The sequence below is a fragment of the Scyliorhinus canicula genome, chromosome 4, assembly GCF_902713615.1.
Source record: "Scyliorhinus canicula chromosome 4, sScyCan1.1, whole genome shotgun sequence".
In the NCBI taxonomy this organism is placed as follows: domain Eukaryota; kingdom Metazoa; phylum Chordata; class Chondrichthyes; order Carcharhiniformes; family Scyliorhinidae; genus Scyliorhinus; species Scyliorhinus canicula.
In genome coordinates this window covers 232,642,468-232,666,917 of record NC_052149.1, presented here as the reverse complement: position 1 = coordinate 232,666,917, position 24,450 = coordinate 232,642,468, and the positions used below count along the sequence as shown (strand labels likewise).

Here is a 24,450-nt window from a genome sequence, read left to right as displayed (position 1 = left end):
TGCTAGCAGAAATTGGCTGATACTTGGAAAGTCGGAAGGCAGTCAATTACAAACTGCGGAGTCCGTCCCAAGTCTGCGATAGTACAGAAAAGAAGGCGATTCTTATACAGCTTGGTCAGGAATTTGATTGAAAGTAAAACATAAGTAATAATCGTTACAATGGCGTCACCTTCTGACCTTTAGGGGACTTGAGTTTCATATCATTATCTTGTCTTTGTTTTAAGAAAGGGAAGAAGTTGTTTACATACAGAAAGAGACAGTTGTTCAGCTTGTTATGTATAAAGACTACTTCTAGCTCCAAGCCTTATCTAGACTCTCAGAGTCACCCAGTTCCCAAGACATGCTGACCTCGGCTGTCTCTGTATTCTGGGCCTTAGGTTATATGAAAATCAGTTTAAATTCACTTGTACCAAGAAGACTTGACTAGTTTTCCCATCATGTCATTATTTGCTTCACACAATACTACAGATGAGTTCAGAGAGTGACGGCATTGAGGGAAACACAGCGATCAGCTGGGAGACAGATTGGAATGATTCGCCCGTCCCTGTGTCTGGGAAGGTGCAGTTAATGAATGTTTTGTCCGCAATGGGGGAATGACGTCTGTTTTTTTTTTCATTTCAGGCACCGACGAAGAAACAATCATCAATATAATTGCCCAGAGAAACAACGCTCAGAGACAGCAGCTGCGACAGCAGTTCAAATCCCAGCTCGGGAGGGTAGGTCACCCGTCCCACCATCAACCTCCTGATGGAATCCGACCGTTCACCACCAGGCCCTTCTGCCCTTTGGACTCTGTGCTAGCTCTGAGGCAGAGATTTCCAATCAATCCTACTTTTTCCACAAAGCCCCGGTGCTTTATTTTTCACTTCAATTATTTGTCCAGTTCTATTTCGGGGGCTGCAGCTACTGAATCCGTATGCACCTCCCTACTGGAGCTGTGCTTCCCAAATCCTGACCACTCGCTGTCTTCAAAAAAAAGGATTGCCCTCATATTGCCTTTAGTTCTTTTGCAAATTATCTTCAGGCCTGTCTGCTGGTTTCTGACCCTCCTGCCGGTGCAAATAGGGGCTGGTTTAGCTCACTGGGCTAAATCGCTGGCTTTTAAAGCAGACCAAGCAGGCCAGCAGCACGGATCGATTCCCGTACCAGCCTCCCCGGATAGGTGCCGGAATGTGGCGACTAGGGGCTTTTCACAGTAACTTCATTGAAGCCTACTCGTGACAATAAGCGATTTTCATTTCATTTCATTTCAAATGGGTTCTCCATGTTTAACTCTGTGATTTTGAACACCTCTCCTGTTGACCCCCTCTGCTCGGAGGAGAACAATTCCAAGATCTTCTCCAGTTCCTCCATGTAACCCAAACCCTTTAACCCTGTTCCCAGTTGCGAAAATCACGGCTGCACTCTCTTCCTGAAGTGTGGTGCCTGTAGAACTCAGATTTGTTATGGATTATGTGCGAGATTATGTAAATAGCACCTCCTATAATGATGAGGTAAGAGATGCCAAGAGGGAGAGGATGTTAATAGCTTCAGCAGTGTAACGCCGAGTCATGGGGAGCTGCATCTAGCTAAGGTGTATATAATTTAACAATTATTGTTCGGGTATATGTATATATAGGCCCCTTTACAGTCATAAACTAGGGAATGTATAACGAGGACCAAAGGAATGGCCGAGGAACTAAATTTGTCCTTTTGCTTCTGTCTTCACAAGGGAAGACATGAATAATGTACCGGAAGTTCTGAGAAAGACGAGTTTTTAAAAAAAAATAATTTTTATTCTCCTCCTTTTTCACAATTTGTCTCCTGAATTTACACCCAACAACAATCAATAACCAACAACAAATATCTCAAACCCCATAACAGTAACAACGATCCCACCCTCCCACCATGCCCAGACATCAGCCCGCATGTTAACATAAACAAATGACAAAGAAAAAAAAGGAATCAGGGATTACCCATAGCCATCTTCAACATATACAGCCCCCCTCCCCCCCCCCGCACCCCACCCTCTTCCCCCCCCCCCCCAACTAATGTTCGATGTTATCCAGTTCTTGAAAGTGTATAATGAATAGTGCCCATGAATTGTAGAAGCCCTCCAAGCTTCCCCTCAGTTTGAACTTAACCTTCTCAAGGGTCAAGAATTCCAACAGGTCCCCCCGCCACACCAAGGCACAGGGTGGAGAGGCTGCTCTCCAAACCAACAGGATCCGCCTTCGGGCGATCAACGAGGCGAAGGCTACAACATCTGCCTCCGCACCCGTTTCCAACCCCGGCTGGTCCAACACCCCGAATATGGCCTCCCGGGGACCCGGGTCCAGTTTCACATGCACCACCTTGGAAATTACCCTAAACACCTCCTTCCAGTAATCCTCTAGCTTTGGACAGGACCAAAACATATGAACGTGAGAAAGACGAGTTTTAGTGAGAGGCTGAAGGAAATTAGTATTAGCAAAGAAGTGGTTTTGGGGTTTAAAGGCTGATAAATCTCCAAGGCCGGATAATCTTCATCCCCGAGTACTTAAGGAAGTGGCACTAGAAATAATAGATCCATAGGTGGTCATTTTCCCAAATTCTTTGGACTCTGGAATGGTTCCGACAGATTGGAGGGTAGCTAATATAACCCCGCTATTCAAACAGGGAGGTAGAGAGAAAACAGGGAACTATAGACCAGTCAGCCTAACGTGGGTAGGGAAATTGCTAGAATCTATTATGAAGGATTTCAAAGCATAGCGTTTGGAAAGCAGTGGCAGAATCAGACAAAGTCAGCATGCAGTTACGAAAGGGAAATCTACTTGACACAGCTGCTGGAATATTTTGAGGATGAAACTTGTAGAATTGACCAGGGAGAACCAGTGGATGTAGAACATAGAAGAACATAGAACATAGAACACTACAGCGCAGTACGGGCCCTTCGGCCCTCGATGTTGCGCCGACCTGTGAAACCATCTGAAGCCTATCTGTCCTACACTATTCCATATTCATCCATATGTCTATCCAGTGACCACTTAAATACCCTTAAAGTTGGCGAGTCTACTACTATTGCAGGCAGGGCGTTCCACACCCCTACTACTCTCTGAGTAAAGAAACTGCCTCTGACATCTGTCCTATATCTCTCACCCCTCAATTTAAAACTATGTCCCCTGGTGTTGGTCATCACCATCCGAGGAAAAAGACTCTCACTGTCCACCCTATCTAACCCTCTGACTATCTTATATGTCTCTATTAAGTCACCTCTCAGCCTTCTCCTCTCTAACGAAAACAACCTCAATTCCCTGAGCCTTTCCTCGTAAGACCTTCCCTCCATACCAGGCAACATCCTAGTAAATCTCCTCTGAACCCTTTGCAAAGCTTCCACATCCTTCCTATAATGTGGTGACCAGAACTGCACGCAGTACTCCAGGTGTGGCCGCACCAGAGTTATGTACAGCTGCAGCATGACCTTGTGGTTCCGAAACTCAATCCCCCTGCTTATAAAGGCTAGCACACCATATGCCTTCTTAACAGCCCTATTAACCTGGGTGGCAACTTTCAGGGATTTATGTACCTGGATGCCGAGATCTCTCTGTTCATCTACACTACCAAGAATCTTGCCATTAGCCCAGTACTCTGCATTCCTGTTACTCCTTCCAAAGTGAACCACCTCACACTTTTCCGCATTAAACTCCATCTGCCACCTCTCAGCCCAGCTCTGCAGCTTATCTATGTCCCTCTGTATCCTATAACATCCTTCAGCACTATCCACAACTCCACCAACCTTCGTGTCATCTGCAAATTTACTAACCCATCCTTCTACACCCTCTTCCAGGTCATTTATAAAATGACAAACAGCAGTGGCCCCAAAACAGATCCTTGCGGTACACCACTAGTAACTGAACTCCAGGATGAACATTTGCCATCAACCACCACCCTCTGTCTTCTTTCAGCTAGCCAATTACTGATCCAAACCGCTAAATCACCTTCAATTCCATACTTCCTTATTTTCTGCAATAGCCTACCGTGGGGAACCTTATCAAACGCCTTACTGAAATCCATATACACCACATCAACAGCTTTACCCTGATCCACCTGTTGGTCACCTTCTCAAAAAACTCAATAAGGTTTGTGAGACATGACCTACCCTTCACAAAACCGTGTTGAGTATCGCTAATCAACTTGTTCTTTTCAAGATGATGATAAACCCTATCTCTTATAACCTTTTCCAACATTTTACCCACAACCGAAGTAAGGCTCACAGGTCTATAATTACCAGGGTTGTCTCTACTCCCCTTCTTGAACAAGGGGACAACATTTGCTATCCTCCAGTCTTCCGGCACTATTCCTGTCGACAAAGACGACATAAAGATCAAGGACAAAGGCTCAGCAATCTCCTCCCTGGCTTCCCAGAGAATCCTAGGATAAATCCCATCTGGCCCAGGGGACTTATCTATTTTGACATTTTCTAAAATTGCTAACACCTCCTCCTTTTGAACCTCAATTCCATCTAGCCTGGTCGACTGAACCTGAGTGTTCTCCTCGACAACATTGTCTTTCTCCAGTGTAAACACTGACGAAAAATATCCATTTATGCTTTCCCTATCTCCTCTGATTCCACACACAACTTTCCACTACTATCCTTGATTGGCCCTAATCTTACTCGAGTCATTCTTTTGTTCCTGATATACCTATAGAAAGCCTTAGGGTTTTCCTTGATCCTATCCGCCAACGACTTTTCGTGTCCTCTCCTCGCTCTTCTTAACTCTCCCTTTAGGTCCTTCCTGGCTAACTTGTAACTCTCAAGTGCCCTAACTGAGCCTTCATGTCTCATCCTAACATAAGCCTTCTTCCTCTTGACAAGTGCTTCAACTTCCTTAGTAAACCACGGCTCCCTTGCTCGACAACTTCCTCCCTGCCTGACAGGTACATACATGTGGTTTATTTAGACTTTCAGAAGGCCTTCAGCAAGGCCTCACATAGCGGATTAATATGTAGAGTTAAAGTGCATGGGATTGCGGGTAGTGTCTTGAGATGGATAGAAAGCTGGTTAGCAGACAGGAAGCAAAACATTGGAATAAATGGGTCTTTCCCCGGTTGGCAGGCAATGGGATCCTACAGGGACCTGTGCTAGGACCCCAAATGTTCACATTATATATTAATGATTTGGATGAGTGAATTAAATGTATTATCTCCAAATTTGCAAATGATACAAAGCTGGATGGGAGGGTGAGCTGTGGGGAGGATGCAGAGATGCTTCAGCGGGATTTGGACAGGCTGAGTGAGTGGGCACATGCAGGGCAGATGCAGTATAATGTGGGTAAATGTGAGGTTATCCACTTCGGTAGCAAAAAATATTTGCTGGCAGATTATTACTTGATGGGGTAAATTGAGAGAGGTGGATATTCAGCGAGACCTTGGTGTCCTCGTGCATCAGTCGCTGAAAGTAAGCGCGCAGGTAGAGCAGGCAGTAAAGAAGGCAAATGGTATGTTGGCCTTCATGGCGAGAGGATTTGAGTATAGGAATAGAGATGTTTTACTGCAACTGTATAGGGCATTAGTGAGGCCACACCTGGAGTATTGTGGGCAGTTTTGGTGTCCTTATCTAAGGGAGGATGTTCTTGCTGTGGAGGTAGTGCAGCGAAGGTCTACCAGGCTGATTCCTGAGATGGCGGGACTGTCATATGAGGAGAGACTAAGTGGGTTAGGATTATATTGATTGGAGTTTGGAAGAGTGAGAGGGGATCTCATAGAAACATATAAATTTCTAACAGGGTTAGACAGATTCAGAAAGAATGTTCCCGATGGTGGGGGAGTCCAGAACTAGGGGTCATAGTTTGAGGATAAGGGATAAACCTTTTAGGACTGAGGTGAGGAGAAATTTGTTCACCCAGAGAGCGGTGAATCTGTGGAATTCACTACCACAGAAAGCAGTTGAGGCCAAAATGTTGAGTGATTTCAAGAAGGAATTAGACACAGCTCTTGGGGCTAAAGGGATCAAGGGGTATGGGGGAAAGCGGGATCAGGGTATTGACTTGATCAGCCAAGATCATAACGAATGGCGGAGCAGACTCGAAGGACTGAATGGCCTCCTCCTGTTTCTATTTTCCATGTATCTTTCTATGTATGTATACCAACATCTCAGTAACCCTCCCTCAGACGAAGCAGCACAGCATAATTGGATAGAGGACTTCAATTGAGACCAAACCCGTCCGTGCTGTAGTCAGTAACAGGTCCATTGATCGCTGTAACCAGTTATTGACACCCGGTAAATGTTAGTTACCTCCACACGTGCAATCCTTTTCAGTGAGATATCTGGTGTTTCTATCAGCCTAATGCTTCTCTGCATTCACCTGCCGTCTCACATTAATGTCTTTGACTTGCAAACCGCACTCGGAATCGAGGGAAAGTGAATCTTGCATTTCTGTCGCACCTTTCAAATTCTCACTGTGATAAAGTGATGAAGTAATTTAGTATTGTAGCCAATGTTGCAATGTGGGAAATGCAGTCGGTAATTTCCACACAGCAAGGTCCCACAGGCAGCAATGTCATGATGACCAGATCGTCATCTGCTTCACTAATGTTGGTCGAGGCACAAACATTGCAGCGCTCCCTCAGGACTGTCCTGGAGCCTAGATTCCCAGGTCCTGAAGTGGGTCTTTAATCCCTAACCTGCTGACTCAGTTAATGCTTGAAGCCCAGTAACCCAGTCAATTTGTAACAAACCGCACCACCACCTTTAAAACAATTTTAAAAACGTATTTATCTAATTCTCTTTTGAATGTGAAAATCAAATCAGTTCCACTATCCTTTCAGGCAGCATATTCATGATGTTTAATGTAAATTTTCATTAATCTGCAATACAGCGAGGTGCCTTCAGGTGGCAGTGCTGATGCTGTATGACACCTGGTGGGGTATGAAAGAGTCCAGGGAGGGTGGGATTAGTTTGGGTGGGATTTCTAACGGTACAGGGATTGAGGAGGAGAGTGGGATTAGACTGGGTGGGATATCAAAGGGTTTTGGGAGTGATGGGGAGAATGGGACTGGGTGGGATGTTAAAGGCCCTGGGGAGTGAGGGGGAGAGTGGGATTGGCTGGGATAGTAAAGGGCGTGGGAAGTGAGGGGGAGGGGTCTGGGTGGGATATTAATAGGCGCGGGGAGTGAGGGGGAGAGTGGAGTTAGACTGAGTGGGTCAGATATTAATACACGCGTGGAGTGAGGGGGAGAGTGGGATTGGTTGGGATAGTAAAGGGCATGGGAAGTGAGGGGGAGGGGTCTGGGTGGGATATTAATAGGCGCGGGGAGTGAGGGGGAGAGTGGAGTTAGACTGGGTGTCCGCTAACAGCGATACAGGTGCAGAACCAGAAAATGGTGGAAATGCTGAGCATATCAGGTATCTGGAGAGAGAATCAGAGTTAACGTTTTGGGTCAATGACCCTCCATCAGAAAATGAAGGGGCCAAATAGCCAGTCTTCATGCAAGACTGTTCTCTGTTGCATTGAAATAGTTTTATTCCCCATATCTATGAAAGTTTTTGGTGCACTCTAGGACCTGATGGCAGACCTGAAATCAGAAGTTGGTGGCCCTTTGCAGAAGATCATTCTGGGATTAATGATGACTCCAGCTCAATTTGATGCAAAGCAGTTGCAGAAAGCGATCCAGGTCAGAGATGTGCTCCACGCACAGTCTGTGTTCATAGCTTTATGTCAATGTCTTACCATTTACATTGTAAAGGTTCGTTAATGTCAGTTACATTGTAAAGGATAATGAGACGAGTAATAATTGTCTTTGAGTATATAAATAGGGGATAGCTGGCGAACTGGGCTGAGTGGGAAGGGAGCTGTGAGACTGAACAAGTCAATAAACTATCTCAGTTTGGTCACAGCTTCCAACCCACATGGATCCTGTTAACTCTCTGACAGTGCAGCACTCCCTCAGTACTGACCCTCTGACAGTGCAGCACTCCCTCAGTACTGACCCTCTGACAATGCGGCACTCCCTCAGTACTGACCCTCTGACTGTGCAGCACTCCCTCAGTACTGACCCTCTGACAGTGCGGCACTCCCTCAGTACTGACCCTCTGACAATGCAGCTCTCCCTCAGTACTGACCCTCTGACAGTGCAGCACTCCCTCAGTACTGACCCTCTGACAGTGCAGCACTCCCTCAGTACTGACCCTCTGACAGTGCAGCACTCCCTCAGTACTGACCCTCTGACAGTGCAGCACTCCCTCAGTACTGACCCTCTGACAGTGCAGCATTCCCTCAGTACTGACCCTCTGACAGTGCAGCACTCCCTCAGTACTGACTCTCTGACAGTGCAGCACTCCCTCAGTACTGACCCTCTGACGGTGCAACACTCCCTCAGTACTGACCCTCTGACAGTGCAGCACTCCCTCAGTACTGACCCTCTGACAGTGCAACACTCCCTCAGTACTGACCCTCCGACAGTGCAGCACTCCATCAATACTGACCCTCTGACAGTGCAGCACTCCCTCAGTACTGACTCTCTGACAGTGCAGCACTCCCTCAGTACTGACCCTCTGACAGCGCAGCACTCCCTCAGTACTGACCCTCTGACAGTGCAGCACTCCCTCAGCACTGACCCTCTGACAGTGCAGCACTCCCTCAGTACTGCCCCTCTGACAGTGCAGCACTCCCTCAGTACTGACCCTCTGACAGTGCGGCATTCCCTCAGTACTGACCCTCTGACAGTGCAGCACTCCCTCAGTACTGACCCTCTGACAGTGCAGCACTCCTTGAGTACTGACCCTCTGACAGTGCAAGCACTCCCTGAGTACTGACCTCTGACAGTGCAACACTCCCTCAGTACTAACCCTCTGACAGTGCAGCACTCCCTCAGTATGGCCCCTTTGACAGTGCAGCACTCCCTCAGTACTGACCCTCTGACAGTGCAGCACTCCCTGAGTACTGACCCTCTGACAGTGCAGCACTCCCTGAGTACTGACCCTCTGACAGTGCAACACTCCCTCAGTACTAACCCTCTGACAGTGCAGCACTCCCTCAGTATGGCCCCTTTAACAGTGCAGCACTCCCTCAGTACTAACCCTCTGACAGTGCAGCACTCCCTCAGTACTGACCCTCTGACAGTGCAGCACTCCCTTAGTACTGACCCTCTGACAGTGCAGCACTCCCTGAGTACTGACCCTCTGACAGTGCAACGCTCCTTGAGTACTAACCCTCTGACAGTGCAGCACTCCCTCAGTACTGCCCCTTTGACAGTGCAGCACTCCCTCAGTACTGACCCTCCGACAGTGCAGCACTCCCTCAGTACTGACCCTCTGACAGTGCAGCACTCCCTCAGTACTGACCCTCTGACAGTGCAGCGCTCCCTCAGTACTGACCCTCTGACAGTGCGGCACTCCCTCAGTACTGACCCTCGGACAAGGGGAGCCAGTGGTGTAGTAGTATTATAATTGGGCTGCTAATCCAGAGACCAAGGATAAAGCTCTGGGGACCCGGATTCACATCCCACCTGGGCAGTTGAATTCAATAAAAATCTGGAATTAATAGTCTAATGATGACCAAGAAACCGTTGTCAATTGTCGTAAAAACACTGTTAAGTCAGTGACCCTGCCACCAGTTCAAACCATTTCTACTCGATGATTCTACCCAAACCCCTCGTTATTTTCATAGAATTTACAGTGCAGAAGGAGGCCACCCGGCCCATCGAGTCTGCACCGGCTCCTGGAAAGAGCACCCTACCCAAGGTTAACACCTCCACCCTATCCCCATAACCCAGCAACCCCACCCAACACTAAGGGCAATTTATCATGGCCAATCCATCTAACCTGCACATCTTTAGACTGTGGGAGGAAACCGGAGCACCCGGAGGAAACCCACTCACACACGGGGAGGATGTGCAGACTCCGCACAGACAGTGACCCAAGCCGGGAATCGAAGCTGGGACCCTGGAGCTGTTAAGCGATTGTGCTATCCACAATGCTACCGTGCTGCCCTAGCCTCTGTGGGAGGCCTCTGTGAAATCTGCCCTGAACCTTTTCTGCTTTGAGAAGAACATCTCCTGGGGGGGGAGATTCCTCCTGTGATTGGGGGATTCTTACCAAATCCCTCGTACATCACAGATTCTGACTCTGCCTCCCCCCCCCCCCCCCCCCCCCCCCCCCCCGAGGCACAGCCAGTGGGTGGGGTTATGTTAATGCTATCGTGCTATCAGCAATTCTGTTTCTTAATTTAGGAGTTGTCTCTGTGAGCTGTAAATGGTCAGGCGTTGCGTATATTCAATGCCCATGTCGGTAGACCTTTGATCGTTGAATTCTCCCAATCTTCTATTCTTGCCCTCTGCAGGGTGTTGGCACTGATGAACGGGCCCTGATAGAAATCCTGACCACAAGGACAAACGAGGAGATAAGGGGCATCAATGAAGCTTATAAAGAAGGTGAGGAACTGTGCACAAGGTTGGTCCTTCACCTGTCAGCGGGGAAACTGTCGGAGATTTGCTATTGTTTTGTCACCGTTTTATATAATCGTGCTTTTTGCACTGAGAATGAGGAACTCCATAAAGAGGGAAGTCGCAGGACTATTTTATCCAAAAGTTAATGGACTACATTATTAGGAAGCGCAAATCTCAGCTACAGAGAAGAAGGAGATTTGCATTTCATAGAATCATAGAATCCCTCCTGTGCAGAAGGAGGCCATTTGGCCCATTGAGTCTGCACCGACCCACCGATACCAGATAGGAAGTATCTAGGCTCACTTCCCCCTTTTGCCTTTCACCCACAGCCAATTTGCTTTGAAGCAAATTTTTCTTCGAAAATATATAATTTATTTATCAAATTAAAAGAGACATTACCAAACCTTTCAAATTGTGATAACAGGGAAGTGCGATGGTATTCACATTTCCTCGAGATCAGGATGCACTCTCTTGAGGTGCTTCAACTCAGGAACAAGAACATCACAAACATTTCAATATTTTCATTACAGAGAGTATAATTCTTATCAAAATATATCCGTCAGTCATGTTTTACTCGGTGTTGCTTCACTACAGTTATATACAGTTGGAATTAAGCACACAGTCCACGTGTATTTTTTAAAATAAATTTAAAGTGCCAATTTTTTTTCCAATTAAGGGGCAATTTAGCGTGGCCAATCCACCTACCCTGCACAGCTTTGGGTTGTGGGGGGGGGGAGGGGGGGTGAAACCCACGCAGGCACGGGGAGAATGCGCAAACTCCACACGGACAGTGACCCAGAGCCGGGATTGAACCTGGGACCTCAGCCCAGTGATGCAGCAGTGCTAACCACTGCGCCACCTGCCGCCCACAGTCTGAGTCGTTCACCAGCTCCTCTGGCTGGTACATTGACTGAAGGGCCTTACACAGTGGCCTTTCCCCATTTTGTGGTGATACTTGTGAGGGGTTTCCATGGTGGGAGGCGTAATGATCAGAAAGGTACACAAAGCTCTTTTGAAGAACTAAACTAATTTTATTAACACTACTAAATTTGAGTTCGAACTTATCCTGAATAGCAAACATACAGGTAAGAATTAAACTACTCTCACTAACACTATTTCTATCTACTAACTATAACTATTATATCTTAACGAACTCTGCAATACACTATGAATCTTATCTTCTTCAGCTCCAAACCTAATCTCCTCCCCAAGAGCCAGTGTTATTTATACTACTATCCCTTGGCTCCCTCTAGTGGCTAGGCTTAACATAACATTAACTCTTCACATGCTGTACATTTGTATAATGTCACACATTGCACCTTGAGCGCGTCCCTCAACACGTAATGCTGGACCTTGGAACCTTGCAATGTGCCAGTCTGCAACACTTGGTCGAGGAGAATTCTTTGCCCTGGTTTCGGGCAGATCAAAGAGCTGATGGTCTTCCAGCAACAGTTGGTGTTTGTCTCCGTGTGTGTTCCTGGGAACAGCCCGTAGAGAACAGAGTCCTGCGTCACAGAGGCTGCTCGGGTTGAACCTCAACAAATACCACTGCATCTTTCTCTAGATCATTTTTGCAAAGGCACATTCCACAAGGAGGTGTGCGAGCATCTCTTCCCCCACCACAGCCGTGTTGAGGGCAGAGTGCGGTGGTGCAGATACTTTGGACACGTCCGCAATGGAGAGTGAACATTGCTCTCACATGTCCAAAGTCAAATGTGGGGATGTTCACTGCTGATTGTACAATGTTCAGCCCCATTCGTGACTCCTCAGGTACTGTCCAACTGCAACAGGTCCTGGGCAATATCCAGGCTTGGGCTGACAAGTGGCAAGTTACATTCACATCACACAAGTGCCAGGCACTGACCATCTCCTATAAGAGAGCTCTAACCACCGCCCTTTGACATTCAGTGGCATTACTAACATTGAATCCCTCACTATTAACATCTATTGATCAGAAACTGAGTGGGCTAGCCATATAAATACTGTGGCGACAAGTGCAGATCAAAGGCTAAGAATCCTGTGGCGAGTAACTCACCTAAAGCCTGCCCACCATTAACAAAGCACAAGTCAGGAGTGTGATAGAATATTCTCCATTTGCTTCAAAGCTCCAATAAAATTTCAGAAGCTCAACACCATTCAGGACAAAGCAGCCCACCTTGATTGCTCCTCCTTCCACAAACAATCACATCCTCCACCACCAACATACAGTGGCAGCCGTGTGTACCATCTACAAGATGCACTGCAGTAACTCACCAAGGCTCCTTAGTCAGCAACTTCCAAACCCACAACCACTAGAAGGACAAGGGTAGCAGACATTTGGGAACACCACCACCTGCAAATTCCCCTCCAAGTCACTCGCCTTCCTAACTTGGAAAGACATTGCCGTTCCTACCATGTAGCTACAGTTAAGGGCCCATGTACCACTCCCACAAGTGACTACTTGCCTTTATAATTTCTCATCTCCACCCAAACTGTTTCTCTATCCCGGTTTCCTCAACTTGGGTCATCCCTTGATGTGCTAACGCTGTCATTAATGAAAAGAGCCACCCCTCCACCTAAATGTCACACTTTCTTCAATATTCAGGTCCCAATCTCTGTCACCCTGTAGCCATCTCTCTGGAATGACTATCAGATCTCATTTCTTTTTCACTCTCAGTTCATTTTTATTGGGCTCTATTCACCCAAATGGGAACAAAGTCCCATAGCGAGGGGGTTTAGCCGCCTGTTTCCCGGCTCTCGCAGTTGTATGAAGGGGCTGAACGGGGAAAGGACGCTGAGGCCATGCACAGCCCTGTTGTTCGCTGGTCAGCTCTGCTCGCTGGAACTCCCCAGTGTAGCGAGAGGTCAGGTGGCCTGATCTCTGGGGCTCTCGAAGCAATCCCCGGCCACCACTAACCTGAACCGAATATGAGACGGTCCTGGGCCTGCCTCCAGCCCTTCCCCATAACACCCACGCAGGGTACCACCCACCCCTTCACGCATGTGCAAAAAATTCTAGCGTGACACCCTGGCCATGCCACCTGCGCACTGTGGCAGTGCCATGCTGACACCAAGGGAGCACTGCCAGGGTGCCAGGCTGGCACTACCAGGCTGCCCAGGTGGCGTCAGCAACACCAGGGCACCACCCTGCCCATAGGGCACGCAGCTGTGGATACCATGGGAGACCCCCCACGAATGCCGTTCTGTCTGGTCCACGATTGTGGGGGACCAGTGCTGAACGGCGCTCGCCCGAGGCGAAGGGAATGAATTCCAAAGCCTCCGGAATCTGCACGTTAGAGTAACTGTCTCGCTCTAACATGCAGATTTGCCAAAATGTGATCCCGCCTATTGTGGGTGGGGTTTACATTGCAACGCTTCGCGAGGTCGTGTTGGACCTTGCACTCCGGGTAGATCCTGGCAGCGAGGGCTCCCAGATTCCGTTAGCCTCGTTGCGTCATGGCGAGCTGCTTTCTGGGTGCAGCATGGCCATTGGCTCACGCCCATTGTGAATGATATGTGCACTCAGATACAGACACTTGTTTTATTATTACTGTTTTATTATTTTTGTCATTGCTAGCCTTGACAGCTGATTTACTCTGATATTTGTGCTCTCTGTCCCTTCCTATTGGTCTGTTTCATTTCCCATATCTGTACCTTCTCTGTTGCCTTGTGATTAATTGCCACATCTGCCCAAATTTGATCCCTTGCCCCCACTAATTAGACCCTGTCTACTCCCAAATTATACAATTAGTTGGAACACCATTAGTCAGCTCTCTGTAAACAAGTAAATGGTTAAAATCAATGATTACCTCTCCTTTATGACTCCTTAATCACATCTTTAGCAGACATACTGTCTGCATGTATTTGAACCCAGGATTTTTCATAGCATTACAACAAAATAGAAGATATAACAATTTCTGCACGCTAGCTCCTCGTGCCCTCCATGCAGAATCTCTTTCCTAATGCCACCTATGTTTCTAGTTAAGGAGGGATGAGGCCACAGAGGGAATTTTGTGAGTGAGAGCAGGGTGATGGATGTTCAGGACCTGATGTGACTAGAGACGGGGAACACAGTGAATTCTGGAACCCCTACAGAGGAAGTGAGATGAATAACAGGATTAATCTGTTTATGTGATGACAACTGAGTGATAAATATTGGTCACAACACTGGGAGAACCTCAGGCCAGCTCTTTATCCAATCTGGGATAGTTCACAAATACACAAAGGCTGACCAGGCCACGGTTTATTGACTCTACTTCAAATTGGCCCATCTGACAGTCAGCACTACGTTGGTCGTTTCAGTCTGGATTATGTGCTCATGTATCTGGGGAGGGGGGGGGTATCGTGAATCCATGACCTTCTGACCCACGGGCCATAGTGCACTCCACACAGCTCAGTCTTATTATTGGTAGCTGTCGTTTTGCCTTGTTAATGCCGCCTTCCTTTCCTCCACAGCCTATCACAAGAGTTTGGAGGATAGCCTAAGCTCAGATACATCCGGTCACTTTAAGAGGCTTCTGATCTCACTGATTCAGGTACAAACTCAACCAGCATTTCAGACAAAACGTTGATATCTTTGAGCTTGGATTTACATTGTTCGCTGCCTCAACCCAGCTTCCTTATTTTCCCTTCCCTTACCCTAAATTCTGGGATCCTTTTTCTACGGAAATTACGCCTCACGGGCTAATATGTAAAGGAGAAGCTGATTGGCTGCAGAGATACGAAACCCTGGTTAGACCACATCTGGAGCACTGCTGCAGTTCTTTCTTTGTTGGGCGGGGGAACCATGCACAGATTGGGTGACTGCTTTGCAGAACACATCCCTTCAGTCTGCGAGCTTGACCCTGAACCTCCGGTTACCGGCCATTTTAAATCTACATCTTGCTTTCACTCTGACCTCCATTTCCTCGGCCTGCTGGGATGACCCAGAGAAGCCAACACAAGCTCCAGGAACAGCACCTCATTGTTCAAACTGGCACGTTACACCCTTATGGACTCAACATTGTCAACTATGTTAGATCATAACCACTGCCCCATTCTCTTCCCGTTATATTTGCTGGTTTTCGTTTTGCTCTGCCCCTTCTTTTCACAGCCCCATTTTTGGCTGGCAGCTGTAAAAACATCTTTTGTTTGTTTTCTCCTCATCGCAGTTCCCTTTGGCTCTGTTATTTAATCTCTCCCGTCTTCACCCCGTCACAGATTTTCCCCTTTTTTTTATCCTTCTTCCGCCCTCCCCACTTTCGCCAGCTCAAACCTGGTGACACTTCCAACCTTTGCCACTTCTTCCGAAGGGTTATCGGCCAGAAACCACAAACTCTGGTTTCGATCTCCACGGAAGCTGACAGACCTGCTGGGCATCGTTCAGTATTTCCTGTTTCAAATATCCAGCACGGGCAGGATTTTGCTTTTGTGTTGATCTTGGGTACGGTGCACAGTTCAGGGCGCCACACCATTGAAAGGATAAACCGATCTTTCAGAGTGTGACATAGATTCACCAGACCATTAGCAGATGAGTTTGATAAGGGCAGTATGGTAGCATTGTGGATAGCACAACTGCTTCACAGCTCCAGGGTCCCAGGTTCGATTCCGGCTTGGGTCACTGTCTGTGCGGAGTCTGCACTTCCTCCCCCGTGCATGCGTGGGTTTCCTCCAGGTGCTCCGGTTTCCTGCCACAGTCCAAAGATGTGCAGGGTAGGTGGATTGGCCATGATAAATTGCCCTTAGTGTCCAAAATTGCCCTTGGTGTTGGGTGGGGTTACTGGGTTATGGGGATAGGGTGGACGTGTTGACCTTGGGTAGGGTGCTCTTTCCAGGAGCTGGTGCAGACTCGATGGGCCGAATGGCCTCCTTCTGCACTGTAAATTCTATGATAAATTCTATAAGATTTCATTGGGCATGGATAAGGAATAAAGGCAGGTAGATGGAGTTAAGATACGGGTCAGCCATGAACTAATTGAACATGAATTGGGTACTCTAAATTTATATTTTTTTAAAAATGAACTAATTGAACAGCAGAATAGGATCTCCCGTCCTCTCCCATAACAAGATTCCTTCCTGTGAATTAGCACCTCGGAAGGATATTGGAAGTGAAAAAGTAACAGATTTAAGCCATTTTTAGCAATGAAAGTAAGTTTCACGGGAACTGAGACACCTCAGTTCCCATTTAGCTGTTTCTTGTGTGGGCTTTGCTATGATCTAACCCTTAATTCAGTTGAACTCGATGACCTTCACAAATTGAAGATTAGATTCACTGTCTCCCCAATCTGGCCTCCCCTTTTCGCGAAGGCAGAATTTGCAGTGACAGAATACTTTCTATGCCTTCAGCTCGTTAGGGTTAAATCATGAGGACAGAATATGTAAACCAGTATTCCCCAGAATGCAAACGATTAAGGCATCTCTAGATGGAAGATTTAGGGATTTTGAAGGTAGACCCGGAGAAGCGTTTTCTGCTGCTGGGGGTGTCCAGGACAAAGGGGCACATAAAATCCGAGCCAGACCATCCATGAGAGAAGTTCGCAAACCCTTCTCCATACAAAGTATGGTCCAAGTGTGGAACTCTCTCCCACAGAAGCAGCAGATACTATAGCACCGGCGGCAGGGTAGCACAGTGGGTAGCTCTGTTGCTTCACAGCTCCAGGGTCCCGGGTTCGATCCCCAGCTTGGGTGACTGTCTGTGCGGAGTCTGCACATTCTCCCCGTGTCTGCGTGGGTTTCATAGAACACAGAACATTGAGTGCAGAAGGAGGCCATTCGGCCCATCGAGTCTGCACCGACCCACTTAAGCCCTCACTTCCACCCTATCCCTGGAACCCAGTAACTCCTCCTAACCTTTTTGGACACTAAGGGCAATTTAGCATGGCCAATCCACCTAACCTGCATGTATTTGGACTGTGAGACGAAACCCACGCAGACACGGGCAGAACGTGCAGACTCCGCACAGACAGTGATCCAGCGGGGAATCGAACCTGGGACCCTGGCGCTGTGAAGCCACAGTGCTATCCACTTGTGTTAACGTGCTGCCCGCATGTCCTCCGGGTGCTCTGGTTTCCTCCCACAGTCCAAAGATTTAATAATCTTCATTGTCACAAGTAGGCTTACATTAACATTGCAATGAGGTTACTGTGAGACTCCCCTAGTCGCCACATTCCGGCGCCTGTCCGGGTAGACAGAGGGAGAATTCAGAATGTCCAATCCATCTAACAGCACGTCTTTCGGGACTTGTGGGAGGAACCTGGAGGAAACCCACGCAGACACGGGGAGAACATGCAGACAGTGACCCAAGCCAGGTTAGGTGGATTGGTCATGCTAAATTGGTCTTTGTGTCCAAAAACGTTAGGTGGGGTTACTGGGTTATGGAGATAAGGTGGAGGTGTGGGCTTAATTAGGGTGCTCTTTCCAAGGGCCGGTGTAGACTTGATGGGCCGAATGGCCTCCTTTTGCATGATAAATTCTATGAATTAGTAATTTTATATCTTGGGATCAGGAGAACGTTTCTAACAACACGGTGAAGGGACCAGGAATGTTGGCAGTTAGCTGGAATTAGAACTGAGGCCAACAATGGACATATTGCACAGCAGAGGAGGCTCGAGGGGCTGAATGGCCATCTCCTGTCTCGAAGGGCAGAATGGCCGTCTCTCCTACCTGTGTTCCTTCCATTTAGATGTTTCCGACCCTGAGTCAGTGGATCATTTTCCTTCGAGACCTCAATTACATCTTCAGCCGACAAGCATTCCGCAGGAACGTTTTGAAGGTCAGAAATCGTGGGTGGGACCCGTAAATGATTTTCTATTTTTTATACCATTCCCCAGGCTAGGGGAAGCTTTAACTTCTATCCACGGTGCTTTATTTGAGGGCACGTGGAGGAAGAAAGCCGGAGAGTGGGATTAAAATTGGCGGATGAGGGAAACCAGGCAAACGGAATGGGCTCTTTCAATGTTGGAATACGCTGATGGGTACTCACCCGAGGAAGGAGCAGTGCTCTGAAAGCTAATCATTCCAAACAACCTGTTGGACTTTAACCTGGTGTTGTCGGACCTCTTACTGTGCCCACCCCAGTCCATCGCCGGCATCTCCACACCAGGAATACGCAGAGTATCCAAAGGGCCCCATTGCACCTGAGAAGTCGACCAATTGCAATCTTGGGTTCAGGCCACTAGATGTCAGTGGCGCACTCTAAAACATGTCCACAGTTGCGAGTGCCCGGGCCTGATTGGTCAGTGAATGGAGCCCTGAGCCGTGGCCGGGGGGGGGGGGGGGGGGGGGCGGGGGGGGGGAGCTGCCACCTCTCCTGGATTGGACATTCCGGAACGCTGCCACAGTGAGGGAGATCAAAGGTCTGTTTTCTCTAAATCGCGTGCGGTTTTTGAACAATTTGTTTGCTTGAAGTGGAGGATGGAATCAGTACCTGATTGGCCGCGGAAGCATTTGAAATGAAAATGGCTTATTGTCACGAGTAGGCTTCAAATGAAGTTACTGTGAAAAGCCCCTAGTCGCCACATTCCGGCGCCTGTTCGGGGGGGCTGGTACGGGGATCGAACTGCTGGCCTGCCTCGGTCTGCTTTCAAAGCCAGCGATTTAGCCCAGTGTGCTAAACCAGCCCCAGATTTGGGAGGCGTTGAAGGCACGGAAGGCATTCTGTAATTGCGAATGGTTTGATTGCAACAGGGAGGGCAGATTGGGGGGGGACCGAGGTTCTCGCCCTTTGACCTGTGAAGAACAGCGACTGATGTTCGACTGAATTGCATTGGATTATCTCAAAACCCGACACGAGAAACACCTCAAATAGGAACTGTCGCTTCTCGGCTCCCCCAGGTTTATTTTATCAGCACTAAAAATGGCTCAGCTGTATTACTCTGTCGCTTCCAATACTCCTCACTCGTCCCCGCAGAGGTGCTGATTCACAGGAACGGATCTCGTAGCAGGAGGAGGCCATTCAGCCCCTTCAGCCTGTCCCACTGTTCAGCTGGATTGTGATGTGGCGATGCCGGCATCTCCACATCATGGCTACCAGCTGGATTGTGGCCTCTATCCTATCTCCATCTATCGACCTTGGTTCCTCAATAACTCTTTAATAGCTCTTCCGAACAAACTCTTATCAATCTCGGGTTTGAAATATTCAGTTTTTTAGGTGCAAAGTTCCCGGTTTCCAAAATGATCTTGAGCACCTCTATTGGCTCATTATTTGGCGCTCTATATTCAAGGGCATCCAGGTATAGTCTGGGACCCCTGTCTTTTTAATTGACTCACTTTAGACTCTGGATCATTCTCAGCTTCCAGGGTCAGTTCCCTTTCCTGAGCTGTGGAGCTCAGATTTTCCAGATGGGATCTCACTGGAACTTTCTACACCCGGAGCATTGTGCTCACCCCTTGTCTTCCAGCCCAGTTCAGCTGAAGGTCAACATTTCATTGGATGTGTTTTACTATTTCGCACCGAGGTACAGTTCCAAACACATGGTCACTCCCTGGACCTTTGCTTAATTGTCCCATTTTCATTGTGTGGTGCCAGACAACAAATATTGGGACAGTGGCTACTTGACGGTGTAGATCTCAACCATTTGCCAGGGAACTGGATCCAGTGCTGCCCTTGGAAAGGGGAGTTTTGCCAGGAACAGAATCCAGTGCTGTCCTAGTGAAGGGGGAGTTTTGTCAGATCCAGTCCTGCCCTCGGGAAAAGGGAAGTTTTACAGGGAACCGGATTCAGTGCTGCCCTTGGGAAAAGGGAGGTTTTACTGGATCCAGGACAGCCCTAGGGAAAAGTGGAATCTTGCTGGGAGTTGGGTCCAGTGCTGCCCTTGGGAAAGGGAGGTTTTGCTGGGAGTTGGGTCCAGTGCTGCCCTTGGTAAAGGGGAGTTTTGCCAGGTGCCCAATCCACCCCTAGCCTCGGGAAAGAGGAGATGCATTTGCCTCCTGATTAATCACCTGACCTGTTTTCTACAACTCCGGAGGAAGAACCGGCCATTTCTACCCAATCTTAGATTTACCATTGACCCAGCGCCAATTTTAATTTTTGGATGAGAATCTCAAACGTCTACCAGCCTTTGTGCATAGAAATGTTTCCTAACTTCATCCCTGACAGACCTGGCTCCAATATTTAGCTTCTGTCTCGTAACCCGGGACTCTCCATGAGTACAAATAGTTTCTCTCCATCGACCCCGATGTTGTATTTTATATTTTCCCCGCGTCTTGACTGTGATAGAGAAATACAAACATGATTCATTAGGTAAGCAAAACTGAACTTTATTTCCGAATTAGAACTGACTGCTAGCAGTAATGGCTGAGACTTTTGAAGTCGGAAGGCAGTCAGTACAAACTGCTGAGTCCGTCCCAAGTCTGCGATATTACAGAAAAAGAAGGCGATTCTTATACATTATAGGATCAAGATAACATGAATACAACTTGGTCAGGAATTTGATCGAAAGTAAAACATAAGTGATAATCGTTACACTGGCGTCACCTAACTGACCTTTAGGGGACTGGAGTTTCATATCATTATCTTGTCTTTGTTTTAAGAAAGGGAAGAATTTGTTTAGGAACAGGAAGAGATAGTTGTTCAGCTTGTTATGTATTGAGACTGCTTCTAAGTTCAAGCCTTAGCTAGACTCTCAGAGTTACCCAGTTCTCAGGACATGCTGTCTATATGTATTCTGAATCTGTGTCTTAGGTTAAATTCAATTGTACCAAGAAGACTTGACTAGTTTTCCCATCATGCCATTATTTGCTTCACACAATACCACACCGGGAGGAGCGGCACGGTATCACAGTGGTTAGCAGCGTTGCTTCCCAGCTCCAGGGTCCCAGGTTCGATTCCCCGCCGGGTCACTGTCTGAGCGGAGTCTGCACGTTCTCCCCGTGTCTGCGTGGGTTTCCTTCGGGTGCTCCGGTTTCCTCCCACAGTCCAAGGATGTGCAGGTTGGGTGGATTGGCCATGATAAATTCCCCCTTAGTGTCCAAAAAGGTTAGGTGGGGTTATTGGGTTACGGGATAGAGTGGAGGTGTGGGCTTGGGTAGGGTGCTCTTTCCAGGAGCCGGTGCAGACTCGATGGGCCGAATGGCCTCCTTCTGCACTGTGAATTCTATGATTCTATGGCCTATATCAGTTCCCATTAATATCTTAAAATTGCCATTTCCTTCATCAGGAGTATTTCCATTTCGGTAACTTTGTCTACCTTCGCCCCCTGTCTCTGCTGATCTGATACCAAAAACCTTGGGCAGGATTCTCTGATCCTGGGGCTAAGTGTTGACCCCGTCATAAACGCCGGAGCATTTTACGACGGCGTCATCTGGCCGCTGGGAGTAGTGATCCTGCACCGCACAGGGGCCAGCACAGCACAGGAGCCCTTCACACAGCTCCAGCTGCGGATACGGGCGCCAGCACGGCCGGCGAGGGTCCGCGCATGCGCGTGGGTTGCTGTCTCCGAGCCGACCAGGCAACATGGCAGAGCCGTACAGGGGGCCCGGCGCAGAGGAACATAGGCCCCCCCCCACAGAATTAGTCCGTCCGCCAATCAGTTGGCCCCGATCGCGGGCCTGGCCACCGTGGAGGGCCCCCCCCCCCCCCGGAGTCAGATCTCCCCCGCCCCCACCCCACCAGGACGGCCCCCGCAGCCAGTAAGCCGAGGTCCCACCGAGTTAGACACGCGCGAACGATGGCAGCAGGACTCGGCCAAACTCGGCGGGCACTAGGCCCGTCGAGCGCGGAGAATCGGCGGGGGGGGTGGGACCGTGTTGAGCGTGGCCCCCCGACTAGCGCCGCACCAACCAGCGGCCGGAGAATCAGCGGCCTGGCGTTGAAGCGGCGTCGCGGGAGTTCATCCCCCCCCCCCCCCCCCCCCCCCCCCCCCGGGCGATTCTCCAACCCGCCGCGGGATCAGAGAATCCCGCCCCATGACTTTTGTTCTTTATTCTCCAGGGTTGACTATTCCAGTGCCCTCCTGGCCAACCTCCCACCTCCGACCCTTAATAAACAGGAGTTCTTGCAAAACACTGCTGACCGTACCTTACCCCACGTCAAGTCATCTTCATTCATCACCCTCTGTGTATGTTGACCTGAACCGACTCCTGGACCAAGAAAGTTTCAACTCCCATCTTGACATTTCGGCATCTCTGTAACCGGCAACTCCCTCCACACCGGCAAAAACCTCTGGGGTCACTGCGCTCTTCGATGCCAATCTCTCTCCACCACTGGTGGCCATGCCTTCAGCCACCTGGACCCTAAGCTCTGGAACTCTGTCTGGTAAACCTCTCCCTGACCTCGCGTTGCTCTTTTGAAACCTAACTCTTTGGCCAAGCTTTCTGTTATCTCTCCTGATGTTCCCTCCGTGGCTCAGTGCCGATGGTTTTTTTTTTAAAGAAACGCACTTTTTAATCACCCCGGGGCCTGTCGTTATGTTAAAGTGCTTTGTGAAGGCGAATTATTGCGGTCAAAATTGTCTTACCGTTGTTCGGACTGAACGATGTTGTTTGTGTCCTTCTGTGACAGGGGAACCGAGAGGAAGGTGATGCAGACCTGCCACGTGCCATGGAGGATGCAAAGGTACTGAACCGAGCTGAGAGCCCGGGCAAGGGGCTGGGTGGGAGATGAAACTCGCTCTTCAATTAACAAGTCATTCCCCATTTCATCCATAACGTGAAGGCCCTAGACCGTGACTGTCCTATGTATCTTGGGAATGTGCCAGCCTTTCTGAGGTGTCGTTGGTGCACAGAGGCTTGCTGGGTAGGGATGCTAAGTCTCCAGGATTATCCTGGAGCCTACTTAAAATCAGAATTAAACTTCCAACGCTGGGACAGTCAAAACCTGGAGAAAAATCATCGGAGATTTTTAAACAAATGGCAAGTGGTTTCTGTAACTAATTTTCCCGGACTTTTTTTTTTGTTGTTCAAATATTGGAGGAAGGATTGAGCTGTGAAGTGCTCTGGGGTACCCGGAGGTTGTGTTGGGCAATATATAAATGCAAGCCTTTCTTTAAAGTGTTTAGACTAGATCTCTAACTTGTGGCACAGTGGTTAGCACGGATGGCTCACGGCGCCAGGGTCCCGGGTTCAATTCCGACCTTGGGTGACTGTGTGGAGTTTGCACGTTCCTCCGTGTCTGCGTGGGTTTCCTCCGGGTGCTCCTGTTTCCTCCCACAGTCCAAAGATGTGCGGATTGGCCATGCTATATTGCCCCTTCGTTTCCAAAGGATCGCAGGGCCACGAGGATAGGGTAGGGGAGTGGGCCTGGGTAGTATGCTCTTTCGCAGAGCCGGTGCAGACACGGTGGGCCGAATGGCCTTCTTCTGCACTAGAGGGACTCCATGATAAGTTCTATTGTCTTGCATGCTCTGCCCTCTCCTCTGACTCAAAAGACCATGGGCGCAATTCTCCGCAACGGCGGAGAATCAGGAAGGCTGCCGTGAAGAGGCCGTCACCCACGGCAGCCTCCGCGCCCCCTCCCGGGACCCGATTCGCCCCCCCCCCCCCCATCGGGGCTAGGAGTGGGGCCCCGGGGGTCTCGGCCGCACGGCCTTGACGACCGTCGTCAAGGCCGCACGCCAAGAATGACGCGCGGCTGGCGCCTGTATGACGTCAGCCGCACATGCGCAGGTTGGACGGCTCCGACCCGCGCATGCGCAGATGATGTCATCACGCAGACAGCTCCAACCCGCGCATGCGCAGAGCCGTCTTTTCCCTCAGCCGCCCCGCAAGACGTGGCGGCTTGATCTTGCGGGGCGGCGGAGGGAAAATAGTGCGTCCGTTACGGACGCAGGCCCGACGATCGGTGGGCACCGATCGCGGGCCTTTGCCCTCCTTAGCACGGCCGTGGTACTGCCGTGCCAATCGGGCGCCTATAAGCCCCAAACGGGCTTCTGGCGGTGGCGACCAGGTGTGGTTGCCGCCGTCGTGAAAAGGTCGTAAACGGCCGGCCACTCGGCCCATCGGCCTCGGAGAATCACCGTTCGCCATGAAAAACGGCGAGCGCCGATTTGTGGAGCGGGGCGAGCGTGGGGGGGGGGGGGGGACAATAGCGGGGGGTCGTAAAAAATGTCGAGAGGCCCTCCCGCTATTCTCCCAGGCGTCGTGGGGAGCGGA

At 49.2% G+C, this 24,450-nt stretch overlaps 1 protein-coding gene across 1 annotated transcript in view; it reads left to right on the top strand.

The window, feature by feature from the left end:
* Positions 1 to 24,450, top strand: part of anxa6 (annexin A6) — a 154,058-nt gene that overhangs the window by 107,949 nt on the left and 21,659 nt on the right. The window contains 5 exon segments of the mRNA XM_038796250.1: positions 622 to 716; positions 7,519 to 7,632; positions 10,299 to 10,389; positions 14,839 to 14,918; positions 22,862 to 22,915. Coding sequence (XP_038652178.1) covers positions 622 to 716; positions 7,519 to 7,632; positions 10,299 to 10,389; positions 14,839 to 14,918; positions 22,862 to 22,915 — 434 coding nt within the window.